General features: G+C 45.7%; 1 protein-coding gene across 1 annotated transcript in view; it reads right to left on the bottom strand.

Annotated features, from left to right (window-relative positions):
* The window catches only part of LOC146020448 (calcitonin gene-related peptide type 1 receptor-like), a 235,192-nt gene that overhangs the window by 171,419 nt on the left and 48,159 nt on the right, over nucleotides 1-15,614 (bottom strand). Inside the window, 2 exon segments of the mRNA XM_083153589.1 lie at nucleotides 6,401-6,457; nucleotides 13,357-13,413. Of these exon segments, the coding sequence (XP_083009715.1) occupies nucleotides 6,401-6,457; nucleotides 13,357-13,413 (114 nt within the window).

Here is a 15,614-nt window from a genome sequence, read left to right as displayed (position 1 = left end):
TAAAAAAAAGGGTTCTTACCGGTTTATTTCTGTGTTGCTTTGCGGTGTTAAATCGGATCGAGGAATCGGTTTCCAGTTCAAACATAGACAATGCTTGGAGCAGTGCCAACTCTAAGTGCTGCCTCCTCCCCCACTCCACCGTTCTGTCGCGCCCCCTCATGACATCAGAGAACCTCCAATATCGCTGGTTCCCTGAAGCGATCTGAACAGCGCAAAATGCAGGGTCACACCAGGACTGGACAAAATAATCTACTTTGGGAAGTAAATAAAACAACATGTTGGCATGTGCCCACCCCTGAGCTGCAGCAATGTTTGCCAGGTGTGGGGCTCATACTAGAGGTTGTGGTACTGAGCCCCACACCTGGCAAGCATTGCTGCAGGTCATGAGGATGCATTGGAGCCCCCAGAAGAAGAGATAGTAGACCTGGAGACCCGCTGACAAGCTAGGAACGTGTCCTAACACTGCACTTCCCTGAACTGATATACAAACTCGTGTGCCCCAAACAACAAAACGTTCATAAAAAGGAGTGTAAATATTTTCTGCATTTAAATTGATTTTAATTTTTTTTATTATTTTATTATTAAATTTTTTACTTTTTTGTTATATTTTTTTTTCATTCTGACTCCATTTCATTATTTACTTAACCCCTTACAGTTTGTCTACCTGTACCCACTGATTTACAAGCACTTGGTCTGGGTTGTGTTTAAGCAACCATCTACCTCATTCCATGTTTATATAAAAAAAATCGACAAACCTACTAAAGCAATTTATTCATTTTCCCTGTATATCACATGCATATAGTTTATTAAAAAAAAAATGATGCACATTAAAAAAAGTGTACTTCGCATAGTTTACAAATGTGTATAGACACTGACATATCAGTGAAAGTGTATGGGGCAAAAATAATCATACTTTATCTCTTAAGGTGGCCATACACTAATGTGATTTGGCAGTGTATGGCCAGCCAATCCCCGTGAGTCCCCCGGACAGAAGTATTGAATGCGACATATTGCATGTGGTCCTTTTGCAACTGCCAACTCGCCACACCTAGTCGCACAGCAGTGCAATAAGTTACACAGCTTGGCATTTGGCATTACCGGTTGAGTGTAATACCAGCAATCATCCACCAGATGTCACTTTTTAAAATCACCACTGTGCATGCATCAGATGTCTAATGCAAAGCTATAGCGAAAGAATCCGCATTGCGCATGCGTGAAATGTCCATTGAAATGCACTGTAGCACAAGAACTACTTTAGGTACTTGTTTCCTAGCAGGGCGCCCAGTGTGACAGGGCCTGTGTCCAGTGTGACAGGGGCTGTGTCCAGTGTACAGGGGTCGTGTCCAGTGTACAGGGGTTGTGTCCAGTGTGACAGGGCATGTGTTCAGTGTGACAGGGCCTGTGTCCAGTGTGACAGGGCCTGTGTCCAGTGGGACAGGGGCTATGTCCAGTGTACAGGGATTGTGTCCAGTGTACAGGGGCTGTGAACAGGGGTTGTGTCCAGTGTACAGGGGTTGTGTTCAGTGTACAGGGGCTGTGTCCAGTCTCCAGGGGCTGTGTCCTGGGGCAGTGTCCAGTGTGACGGCTGTGTCCAGTGTACAGGAGCTGTGTCCAGGGGCGGTGTCCAGAGGCTGTGTCCATTGTCCAGGGGCTGTGTTATGGGTGATGGGCTGTGTCCAGTGTCCAGGGGCAGTGTCCAGTGTGACGGCTGTGTCCAGTGTACAGGAGCTGTGTCCAGGGGTGGTGTCCAGAGGCTGTGTCCATTGTCCAGGGGCTGTGTCCAGGGGCAGTGTCCAGTGTGACGGCTGTGTCCAGTGTACAGGAGCTGTGTCCAGAGGCTGTGTGCATTGTCCAGGGGCTATGTCCAGGGTGACGGGCTGTGTCCAGGGGCAGTGTCCAGTGTGACGGCTGTGTCCAGTGTACAGGAGCTGTGTCCAGCGGTGGTGTCCAGAGGCTGTGTCCATTGTCCAGGGGCTGTGTCCAGGGTGATGGGCTGTGTCCAGGGGCAGTGTACAGGGGCTGTGTCCAGTGTGACAGGCTGTGTCCAGTGTAAAGTAAGAAAAATAAATAAAAGTAATAAATAAAATAAAAAAACATTTTTGGAGGATGATGGAGGAGAAACCTGATAGAAGTGCTGAAGCTGCTACCACCAGTCATGACAAGGCCAATGGTCAAAGACCTAGAGGCCATGTGAAATCAAAGCAGAAATTTCATTTTACAAAGGTCCTTAAAAAATCCAAACAGGTAAAGTTACCTACAGAGAAATATAAAATTGGCAATATGCCATTCACCACACGCAGTGGGAAGGAAAGGCTAAGGCCATGGCCTTTGTTTCTGACTGATGGTACAGCATCTCAGAATGATGGTAGCCCTTCTGGTAGTACAATCAAACAAAGGAAATTTGTTAAGAAGACAAAGGCGAGTTCACAAATGTCACAAATCCCAGAGGAGAGTCGAAGTGTGTCCGCGGATGCCATATGTGAGCCAGACCTTTCAAATACTGTATATGAAGAGGAGGTTCATTCCACCATTTGCGTGTCAACTGCAAGTGTGCGGAAGAGCATCCCCAGTCAAGATGCTGACCTGTTTATTGAGGATGCTTCGGAGGAATTGGATGAGGATGTGGGTTCTGTTGGTGTAGCTGGCACACAGAAGGATGTGGATGATGTCCAGGGTATGAAAAAGCCCATTGTCATGCCAGGGCAAAAGACAAAAAAAAATCCACCTCGTATGTATGGAATTATTTCTACCCAAATCCAGACAACAACTGTCAAGCCATGTGTAGCGTTTGCAAAGCTATTCTAAGTAGAGGTAAGGACGTGCAACACCTTGGGACCTCATCACTGTTACGTCACTTGCAGCGCATCCATCAGAAGTTTTTGTCAAAAGAAACTGTGAACAAACATGTAGCAGCCCGCCCAGCGTCACCGTCCTGCTCCCCTGTCTCTGTTAGATCCAAGGGTCTGCAATCTCCTCAAACACCTCCATCATCGGATTGGGAAGTAGTGCTGCACCCAATGTCATGAGCCTGACTGAATCCTCTCCTATCCTGGATTCCTCAGAAGCATCCTTAAGAGCTACACCTGTTGCTTCTGCTGCTGCTTCCAGGAAGGGGACTAGGAATGGTAGTCCTGATCAGTTAACCAAGCAACTGACTGTAAAACAATCCTTTGCAAGGGGGATGAAGTATGCCAGCAGTCACCCCGTTGCACAGCATATTACCGATGCCTTAACAACTATGTTGGTATTAGATGAGCGTCCAGTATCTGCAATTAATTCTGTAGGTTTTACCCAGTACTTGAGGTCCTGTGTCCCCGTTACCGAATTCCATCTAGGTTCCACTTCTCCAGGAAGGCAATACCCAGACTGTACACAGACATTTAAAAAAGCGTTGTTAGTGTCCTAAAAAATGCAGCTGTACCGACTGTCCACTTAACGACTGATATGTGGACAAGCGGAACAGGGCAAACTAAAGACTACATGACTGTGACTGCCCACTGGGTAGATGTATTGCCTTCAACAGCAGCAGCAGCAGCAGCAGCAACATCATTTCCCATTGCCATTCAGATGCAGGCTACTCTGTGTATCACCGGTTTCAGTAAAAGGCACACAGCTAAAAACCTCCTAAAAAAAAACGACGGGAAGTCATTGCGCAATGGCTTACCCCACTTGGACTCTCCTCGGGATTTGTGGTATCCAATATTGTCAGTGCATTACATCTGGGAAAATTCCAACATGTCCCATGTTTTGCTCACACAATAAATTTGGTGGTGCAACATTTCCTGAAAAATGACAGGGGTGTTTAAGAGATGTTGGCAGTTGTCCGAAAAATTTGTGGACATTTTCGCCATTCTGCAGGTGCATGCAGGGGATTGCAACACTTGCAAGAAATGCTAAATTTGCCCTGCCATCAGCTGAAGCAAGAGGTGGTCACGAGGTGGAATTCCACCCTCTATATGCTTCAGCGGATGGAGGAGCAGCAAAAGGCCATCCAAAGCTACACCTCGACCTATGACATAGGGAGAGGAACGGGAATGCAGATAAGCTCAGTGGAGAATAATTTCCGTGTTGTGCAAGATCCTGAAGCTCTTCAAGGTTGCTACACGCAAAGTTAGTTCTGACACTGCCAGCTTGAGTCAGGTCATTCCCTTGATAGCCCTTTTGCAAAAGCAGTTGGAGAAATTGAAGGAGTTGAAGCAGAGTGAATCTGCTAAATATGTAGGACTAGTAGATCACTTAATTCACTTTGCAAGGATACAAGGGTGGTCGATCACTTAAAATCAGATCATTATATCTTGGCGACAATACTGGATCCTAGGTTTAAGTCTTACATTGTGTCTTTTTTACCAATGGGCACAAATCTGCAGAGATGCAAAGACCTCTTGATACAAAAATTGTCAGCTGAAGCGGAACGTGGCAGGCACACAACTCCTCCTTCAGTTTCTCCCACTGGGGTTGTGAGGAAAAAAACTAAATTTTCCTAAGAGACCCACTGCTATTCAGTCCGGAAATATATTTGACATCTGGTCCGGACTGAAGGAGCTTCCTACCATAATGGACATGTCTACTGCTACTGCCTATGATGCTGTCACAATTGAAAGAATGGTGGATGATTACTTTTCCGATAGCATCGATATAGGTATGTCAGACTGTCAATTCTATTATTGGCAAGAAAAAAGGCAATGTGGCGGCATTTGCACAAACTGGCTTTGCTGTATTTAAGTTGCCCACCCTCCAGTGTATATTCTGAGAGAGTCTTCAGCGCAGCTGGGAACCTTGTTAGCGATCGGCATAGGAGGTTACTTACACAAAACGTGGAGAAGATGATGTTCATAAAAATGAATTTAAAATTCCACCAACTGGACCTCCTTCACCAGCACTTACATCCTAATACACACAGTCCTTCCGTATTGATTAATTCCAGCTACGGCAAATTAATTGTGTGTGAAGAGGATGAGGGTGAGGAATCGGATGCTGAGGACGACATCTTGTAAAACCAGTTTGTGCACTGCCCATTGCCAGCTTGTTTTGTGGAGGCCCAAACAAACCAATCGTTTCAGCAACATGTGACAGTCCCTGCCGCTGAAGTCCCTGTCGCTGAAATGATTGGTTTGTTAAACTGTGCATGTCCTGTATGTAGAACCCCACATGTATGTTTATAGTATGTAGAATCCCACATGTATGTTTATAGTATGTAGACCCACACATGTATGTTTAATAAGAGGAATACATATGTTTATATAGCTTGTTTAATGATTGATAGGAGGTATGGTAAGCTGCGTTTAATATGCAAAGAAGGTGAAATGTCCTTGTGGAAAGAACATTGCGGAGAAATCCGTGCATGTCACAGGGAAACAAGCTGATTAAAGTTTTATGGCTCATGGGAGAGGGGAGCTCAGCACCAGCCACAGGACAGAGGAGTTCGTTACAAGCGGCTGTTGAGCGGTGACGCAGTGTGGAGAGAAACAGGCTGCTGAACGGGAGTGACAGAGGAAGCGTCCTGTGTTGCCGGCGCTGTGTACTGCGCGATATAACAAGCAGTGCTTACCGGAGATCCCGGAGAGAGCTACGGTGACCCTTACGGGTCGTGGCGTCGGGAGAAAGGTCCGGCAGTGACTTGGACGAGTGCCGCAATATAATCCTGCCCATCCAGGCGTCATAGGGGCGGCGCCATCGCCGACGGAGGAACAGCCCACATAGAGGAGTGGTCTAGCTGTCATTCAGCGACAGGAACAGTGAGACGGGGACTGGTGAGTGTACAGCTTGCCCCTAAGGGAGGTTACAAGGCTTAGGCCCACCCCCCTCCATATACGCCTAGCTAGCAGCAGCATCCAGCAGCCAGATCAGTGTACAGTTAAACTGTCAGGGACTGCAGCTACTGATCCCCGCATTGATATGCTAGTGGAAAGATAGCGCAACATTAACCAGAATAGACAGCGCAGACAGGCTAAACCCGACTTCTCTGTGGGTCTGGGGACGCCTTAATGAAGATAAAATCACATTGACTGCCTTCATTAATAGCAGTTATTGGCTACTCCTGCAGGTCACCAAAAACCAGAAGAACCAGGCTAAACCCGATCGCTAGTACAGGATCAGGGGACGCCTCTGCATATACACTTAACACCCATTATAACCGGAAGATTTCAGGAGAACAATTCCAATTAAAAACAAGATAGAGAGAGAGACAACAGCCTATAATCCCTATACCAAACAGTTAGCGACTACCTAGTCTGTGCACAGTGAAACTCATATAAACTGTTCTAAATTGTATCAGATACATTAACTGACAGCCTCTGCAGTGATAGAGGTATAGAGTGGCCAATTGCTCTCAAAGTGGCAGCTACAGAAGAATAAACTATATGAACTATTGTAAGGTCCCATTGGATCACCTAGTACTTACCTTTGATGTTGGATATATCCGGGGTGGGATTGTTTGATCTGTAATTGTTGATGTACCCTGTAATGAGATAAAAAAGTAGAAGATTGTTTAGTATTATAATAAATACAGTTAAAGCATTTATTACATAGGCATTCTGTGGTGATATCTACGTCTACGTTATTTGAGACGTTTCATTGCCGCAGAAGTAGTGATCACTATTTAGAGATATAAAGGTGTATACACCCTGTTCTATCATTTTGTTTGATACTGTGTTGAAAAAGTTATTGTTATGTGATTTGAATTTGCTGGACCCTCCATCTTCAGTTTCCAGAGGGACTTCGAGATTCCAGTATAATAAAATTTATCTTGATCTTGTTTCACTGAAACGTTGTTATCGTTGATAGAGTATAAAAGAGAAATTGTTAACCTGAGTAAAAGATTCCTATATACTTACCTTATCACCCCGACGGGTGTTACACAATTCTTGGCGTCTAACGAACAGGATCGTACAAAGCAACTATGTCGACATCAGGAGAGTCGGAGTCGGAGGCCCCGGTAGATGTACAACTAAACGCAGAACCCAGCACTTCATCCACCCAAGCAACCATGACGGGTGTAAACGCCATTACGCTACCATATTATTTCGGAACCCCCTGGCTACCTAGCTATTCAGGAGAAATTCCGAGGAAAGATACCAATACATTGATCCAGTTCCAAACAAAGCTACGATCAATGTTCACTTTATGCCCGATGGAAGTGCACCAACAGGTGGAAGTCCTTATAGGACAACTAAAAGGATCAGCTCTGAGAGAGGTACTATCTTGGCCGGATGAAGAAAGAAAAAATGCAGAACAGATTTTTGCTAGACTGGCGACCACGTTCGATACATCGACTCTATCCGAACTGAAATCCGATTTCTATGCAAGGAAGCAACTACCGGGCGAGAGTCTAAGAGATTTTGCCCTAAGCCTACAGGAAGCACTCAAAGCAATTCAGTTGGTGAATACCAAGGAAGTGGTAGAGGTCAATGATACTCTGATAAATAGATTTATCGAAGGGTCTAATAACAGCGGTGTCAAATCTCAACTTAAATTACTGAGACTCCAAAAGCAGGGATGCTCTTTCCTAGACTTCAAGGAAGTCGCCATAAAGGTTATTGGCCGTAAAACAGTCAGTGAAGTAACCTTCCCAGAGTTGCCAGGCTATCAAGAACCCTCGCCCCGGTCTGTAGAAGATCACGTTGAACTTGAAGAGGCTGAAAAGAAACCTCCAACTATAGTACAACATGTCCAGTCGTCATCCTCAGACTCTTCGCAGGGGCTAAAAGGGCAAGTGGAAGACTTGGCCCGCGGGATGGAAGAGATCAAAAGAGAACTTCGAAGGCTTGCAAGGCAGGGATCATCTGGAAGGGGTGATAGAGACCGAAACTATAATTACCGACAACCAAGAAACGAGTGGAGGTCAGCGGCCTCAGAACGGGGGCGCAGGCCCACCGACCGATTCGACGCACAAGGAAGACCTATTTGCAGGAGGTGTAATAGAAGTGGACATGTCGAACGATTCTGCCAACAGGACGAAGATTTAAACTCGTCAGCCCCGGGGACGGAGATCAATCCTCGGGGAAACCAAATGTAAAAGACCCCACTCCGGAGGAGTGGGCCCCCAGATACGTGGGTCTGTGTCCCGTGTTACCGATTGTCATCGATGGAATCGGGGTGTTGGCTATGCTTGACACGGGTTCTCAGATTTCGACCATTCAAAGTGACACCTTTCAACGTTACTGGGGCGCTAAAGATAACTTACCTCCTCCTCCATCCTGGCTACGACTGTTGGCCAGTAATGGCTTAGATATTCAATGCAAAGGGTACTGCGAAATGAACATGTGTTTGGGTAAGACCGTCTTACCACGTCAAGGCTTCCTTATTACACAAACCACCAATCCGAATGTGCCATCTATCATTGTTGGTATGAACATTTTACAAAACTGTCCCGACGAACTAATCGGAGCACTTAAAGAAGAGTTGTCTCACGGCACTGCGATGATGCAGAGAGCTATCCGAAAGACCATCAAAGTCTTACAAAATCAGCAACGCTTTGTTAATCCTAATGGAGATGTGGGAAAAGTGAGGATGACTGATCAGAGAACTGTTATTGTACCAGCGAACTCCGAGATCATCGTCTGGGGAAAGGCGAAGTGTGGTCCCTCTGGGTGGGAATACAATGCAATGGTGGAACCGTGCAGCGCCACCAACCAGAAAGATCTAGTAGTGGCAAGGGCCTTAGTGACTGTGACCAATGGCCGCGTCCCCGTCCGCATAATGAACCCCCATGATCATGCTGTCCGCTTACCCAAAAACCAGACTATTGCTAAGTTATTGTGGGTAAATTTTCAAAACATCTACGAAATCTTACATATGAATACGACGATAGAAGAGAAAACCCTATTGGCAGAGGGTACAGATGTTGATTGGTGGACAAAAATTCATATTGGAGAAGCAAATACTCCTATCGAACTGATTGAGGGAGTTCTAAAAGTAGTAAAGGAGAATGCTGTCACCTTTAGTCAACATGAAGCTGACTTCGGCAAAGTAGAGACTATCCTTTATCGCATTCCCACGGGAGATGCACCTCCCATTAAAGAAAGGTACCGCCCCTTAGCTCCAGCCCTATACCAGCCTGTACGGACCATGCTGGAAGAAATGAAAACCTCAGGTGTTATTCATGAGAGTCACAGCCCGTGGGCAGCACCAATTGTCCTCGTTCGAAAAAAAGATGGACATCTAAGGTTTTGCGTCGATTACCGCAGATTAAATCAGATCACTCACAAAGATGCTTACCCTTTGCCGCGCATCGAAGAGTCTCTCACTGCCCTGAAAGCTGCCACGTACTTTTCGACCTTAGACCTGACTTCGGGGTATTGGCAGATACCGATGGATCCTTCAGATCGCGAAAAAACGGCCTTCACCACCCCCATGGGGCTGTTTGAATTCGACCGCATGCCCTTCGGGTTATGCAATGCTCCCAGTACCTTTCAACGTGCAATGGAACATTGCCTGGGCCACCGCAATTTTGATATGGTGCTTATATATTTGGACGATATCATCATCTATTCCCAAACTTACCATGCACACCTACAACACCTGGACGAAGTGTTCAAACGATTAGCCGAATACGGCTTGAAAGCCAAGCCGTCCAAGTGCCATCTGCTCCAAGAGAATGTTAAATTCCTCGGTCACATTGTAAGTGCCGCTGGTGTTATCCCGGATCCTGATAAGATCGCCATTATAAGAGACTGGCCTGTACCGACCACCGTGAGAGAAGTTCGAAGCTTCCTAGGATTTGTAGGCTATTATAGGCGATTCATACGGAACTTCGCTCAGATCGTGAACCCCATCCATTCCCTTCTTCGAGGGATTGATAAACATCAGCAAAATAAGAATAAGCGTGTGACGTGGACAGAGTCTCAACAAAATGCCTTCGATCAGCTGAAACAGATGATGACTGAAACCCCCATACTGGCTTATCCAGATTATAGCCAACCTTTTCAATTGTACACGGATGCCAGTTATCTGGGACTGGGTGCTGTATTATCTCAACAGCAATTCGGACAAGAACGCATCATAGCCTATGCCAGTAGGAGCCTGAAAAGAACCGAGAGAAACGATTCGAATTACAGTGCCTTTAAGCTTGAACTGTTAGCCTTGGTATGGGCAGTCACTGAAAAATTTAAAGACTATTTGCTTGCCACTCCCTTTATAGCCTATACGGACAACAATCCGGTGGCCCATTTGAACTCAGCCCAACTGGGAGCCCTTGAACAGCGTTGGTGCTCCAGACTAGCCAACTATCAATTTACTATCAAATATAGGAGTGGTCGAAGTAACGGTAATGCGGATGCGCTTTCCCGCCTACACAGTGCAGGCAATTCTGTCGACGAAGGAGACACTTGGGAAGAAATAGAGATGCCCAACTTTCATGCCCTCTTTGTTAAACAGCAAATGATGACCACAAAATGGAAGAAAGAGTCGAGAGAACGGGAGATCATCCCAAGCTGGACGGGTTCGAATGTTGAATGGGCACGAATCCAAGCCACAAGTCCGGTGCTGGAGAGGTTGAAGTCCTTGTTGACGTCTCAGACTCCATTCGGAAAAGAAGAACGAATGAAAGCAGAACCCGAACTTGTAAAGCTATGGAGGCAAAGGGACCGTCTGCTTGTAAAAGAAGGGTTACTAGTGCGTGCAGTAACAAATCCAAAGACGCACCGTTATGTCTACCAGATAGTCATACCTCGCCTACAAAGCGACGTTGTGTTGCGAGTTTATCATGACCAGTCCGGCCATATGGGAGTAGACAAGTTAGAAAGTACGGTGCGCCAACGGTTCTACTGGATCAATCTAAGAAAGGATGTGGAAGAGTGGTGTGGGAGTTGCGCCAGCTGTGCCGTAAAAAGAAAACCGGCACACGATCAGAGGGCCCCACTTCATCCGATTATCAGTCATTTTCCTCTAGAATTGGTCTCCATTGACCATGTCAAACTGGAACCAAGTAAGACTGGATACCAATATGCATTAACGATGGTCGACCACTTTTCCAAATTCGCAGTGGTATTACCCGTTAGAGATCTGTCCGCTGCAACTACCGCTGAAATACTATGGAGAGCCTTTGTACGTCCATATGGCTATCCGAAACAAATCCTCACGGATCAAGGTTCCGCCTTTGAGTCGAAATTATTCCACGAGCTCTGCACGCTGTACGGTTGCAAGAAAACTCACACTACGGCATATCATCCTCAAGGCAATGGTGTTGGAGAGAGAATGAATAGGACTCTGATCAATATACTAAGAACCCTGCCCGAAGTAGAAAGGAAAGATTGGCCGACGCTACTACCAGAAATAATATTCGTCTATAACAACACTGTTCACAGTTCCACCGGATTCACTCCTTATTTCTTGTTATTTGGTCGTGAGGGGAGGTTACCAGCGGATGAGAAATTAAATGTGCCCCCAACGGAAACCTATCGAGACTTTAGCCATGCTGACTGGGTAAAAGACCATCAACGACGAATGCAAGCAGCCTATGGGATTGTAGAACAACAAGTTAAACACAAGCATCAAAAGCAAGCCGAATATTACGATCAACATGCCAGAGCCGAACCTCTAAAGTTACAGGACATGGTTTGGAGACGAAAAAATGTTCGTCGCAGTAAGCTAGACTCCCACTGGGAACAACAGCCATACCTGGTAACGGACGTATCAAGGGCTGAGAAAGACATTTATGAGATAACTAAGATTGGGGAGAAGCTTGCAGTCACGGTTCACAGAAATCAAATTAAGAAAGCTGTTTCTCCACATGCAGAGAGCGAGGGAGACCGAACAGAACGAGGCACAGACATGAAACCACCAGAAGCCACAGACAGTGCTCGATTGTTCCGAGAGATAATGAATAGCTTCTGGCCTGCCGGGGGTGGTATGCTGATATCCTCCTCTGTCCGCTCGTCTCCTGCCCCTATTGAACTTGCCACGTGTTCAGAGGATGAGACTGTGTCGAAAAATGATTCCTGCATACCGTCATCCTTGGAGCCGGTGTACGATCCGGTGACAGAACCAAGCGAGATTCGGACAAAGGGATTCTACCTTTGAGATATCGTTGTTAAATGTTATTCAACGAGAAATCGTATGTTGCTTGTGGACACGCAACTTCAGCGGGGGAGTATGTAGAACCCCACATGTATGTTTATAGTATGTAGAATCCCACATGTATGTTTATAGTATGTAGACCCACACATGTATGTTTAATAAGAGGAATACATATGTTTATATAGCTTGTTTAATGATTGATAGGAGGTATGGTAAGCTGCGTTTAATATGCAAAGAAGGTGAAATGTCCTTGTGGAAAGAACATTGCGGAGAAATCCGTGCATGTCACAGGGAAACAAGCTGATTAAAGTTTTATGGCTCATGGGAGAGGGGAGCTCAGCACCAGCCACAGGACAGAGGAGTTCGTTACAAGCGGCTGTTGAGCGGTGACGCAGTGTGGAGAGAAACAGGCTGCTGAACGGGAGTGACAGAGGAAGCGTCCTGTGTTGCCGGCGCTGTGTACTGCGCGATATAACAAGCAGTGCTTACCGGAGATCCCGGAGAGAGCTACGGTGACCCTTACGGGTCGTGGCGTCGGGAGAAAGGTCCGGCAGTGACTTGGACGAGTGCCGCAATATAATCCTGCCCATCCAGGCGTCATAGGGGCGGCGCCATCGCCGACGGAGGAACAGCCCACATAGAGGAGTGGTCTAGCTGTCATTCAGCGACAGGAACAGTGAGACGGGGACTGGTGAGTGTACAGCTTGCCCCTAAGGGAGGTTACAAGGCTTAGGCCCACCCCCCTCCATATACGCCTAGCTAGCAGCAGCATCCAGCAGCCAGATCAGTGTACAGTTAAACTGTCAGGGACTGCAGCTACTGATCCCCGCATTGATATGCTAGTGGAAAGATAGCGCAACATTAACCAGAATAGACAGCGCAGACAGGCTAAACCCGACTTCTCTGTGGGTCTGGGGACGCCTTAATGAAGATAAAATCACATTGACTGCCTTCATTAATAGCAGTTATTGGCTACTCCTGCAGGTCACCAAAAACCAGAAGAACCAGGCTAAACCCGATCGCTAGTACAGGATCAGGGGACGCCTCTGCATATACACTTAACACCCATTATAACCGGAAGATTTCAGGAGAACAATTCCAATTAAAAACAAGATAGAGAGAGAGACAACAGCCTATAATCCCTATACCAAACAGTTAGCGACTACCTAGTCTGTGCACAGTGAAACTCATATAAACTGTTCTAAATTGTATCAGATACATTAACTGACAGCCTCTGCAGTGATAGAGGTATAGAGTGGCCAATTGCTCTCAAAGTGGCAGCTACAGAAGAATAAACTATATGAACTATTGTAAGGTCCCATTGGATCACCTAGTACTTACCTTTGATGTTGGATATATCCGGGGTGGGATTGTTTGATCTGTAATTGTTGATGTACCCTGTAATGAGATAAAAAGTAGAAGATTGTTTAGTATTATAATAAATACAGTTAAAGCATTTATTACATAGGCATTCTGTGGTGATATCTACGTCTACGTTATTTGAGACGTTTCATTGCCGCAGAAGTAGTGATCACTATTTAGAGATATAAAGGTGTATACACCCTGTTCTATCATTTTGTTTGATACTGTGTTGAAAAAGTTATTGTTATGTGATTTGAATTTGCTGGACCCTCCATCTTCAGTTTCCAGAGGGACTTCGAGATTCCAGTATAATAAAATTTATCTTGATCTTGTTTCACTGAAACGTTGTTATCGTTGATAGAGTATAAAAGAGAAATTGTTAACCTGAGTAAAAGATTCCTATATACTTACCTTATCACCCCGACGGGTGTTACATGTATACAACATAAGGGTGGGTGGGAGGGCCCAAGGACAATTTCATCTTGCACCTCTTTGTATTTTTTGCTCTTTGGAGCATTTCTCTTTTTTGGGGGTAGTGTATTAAACTGCCACCCTGTCTGCCCCTGCAGTGCCACTCTGCTTCCAAGATGTGCCAGATTGGAAGTGTAAGGTCCACATGTATGTGATGCCCACTGCTGTCGCTTAGCTTAATCATCCAGCTACCTCGGTATAACCTTTTGGCCCAACTACAGTAAATGAAAACTATTTTGTGAGCTGTGAAGTGATCAAAACTGACTAGAAATGAGTGGAAACTAATGTTATTGAGGTTAATAATACTTTAAGGGCAAAACTAGGCCAACACCAAACCCGCAAGGGTGGTTTTGTCAAAACCAATCCAGATTCAAAACACGAAGGGAGATCCAGAAAAAGTGGCCGCCGCACATCTCTAGTTTTTACCATGCGATGTGTGAGATGCAATGCGATATTTGATTGTACAAGCACCCATGCCATGAGATGTGATGAGTGCTTACAATGAAATGTGATGGGTGCTTACAATGAGATGTGATGTGTGCATAGTATGTGATGTGATGGGTGCTTACAATTGTAAGCACCTGCACCTACGCCATTGTTTAGCGTCAACCCCAGTATCCACGCCACCCCAAAGCGTGTTGAGCGCAGCGAGCCCCGCAAGGGCCGGCGGAGCGCGTCCTCAGATTTTTTCATACCCCAACTATGCATGTCGATGTGGAGTTGATGTTAGATAGTGTGGCGAGCGCAGCGAGCCACAGAGCCCGAAGCGTGGTGAGTGCAGCGTATCCCGCGAGGGGACGCGGAATACATGTAAAGTTATCCGCGTCTGCTCGCCACGCTTCGGGCTCGGTGGCTCGCCACACTATCTAAAATCAACTCCACACTGATGTGGACAGTGGGGGCATGAAAAGGTCGGAGGATGCGTTCCGACGCCGCTCGCCACGCTTCGGGGTGGCGTGGATACTGGGGTTGATGCTAAACAAAGGTGTAGGTGCAGGTGCTTACAATTGTAAGCATCCATCACATCACATACTATGCACACATCACATCACATTGCATCACATCTCATTGTAAGCACCCGTCACATCTCATTGTAAGCACTCATCACATCTCATGGCATGTACAATTGAATATCACATCGCATCACATTTGGTGCCATGCGATCCTATGCAATATTTCATTGTATAAGCACTCATGTGCAGTTAACATGGACATTGCATTGCATTGCAAGCTATTTGCTTAGTGGGCGCCCTGCTAGGGAACAAGTACCCTACTTTACTGTACAATACTGTACGTGTATGTTAAATATACATTTTTCTCAGAAAATACTACAAGTTGAGTATCCCTTATCCAAAATGCTCAGGACCAGAAGAATTTTGGATAATGGATTATTCCGTATTTCAGAATATTTTTATATTTCAATGATGTATCTTGAGGGATCTTTATGGTGTACAAACACATTAAACACATGAAATACTGTACACACAAATATATTTTATTTGTGCCTGAAATAAGGTTTTAAAACATGTAACAAAATTTGAGTACTATCTCAGTAATGAATTTGAATGCTAAGTAATCATTTTCTTGAACATATTTATACCGCTTTCAGACAGACAATCCCCAAAAACCCAGGTATTTCCCGGATACAAAAACCCAGGTAGAACTAGGCTGAAAGGTGCTGACCCCCTTTCACACAGCAACAAAACCCCAGGTCTTTCCCGTGTCGACCCCTTTCACACAGAAGCCGGATTTTTCCTGCAAAAGTC

Source organism: Crinia signifera, chromosome 7 (genome assembly GCF_055691185.1).
Source record: "Crinia signifera chromosome 7, ASM5569118v1, whole genome shotgun sequence".
NCBI classification, from domain to species: Eukaryota; Metazoa; Chordata; class Amphibia; order Anura; family Myobatrachidae; genus Crinia; species Crinia signifera.
The sequence above is the reverse complement of the archived record's forward strand: the minus strand, read 5'-3'. Positions and strand labels throughout refer to the sequence as shown.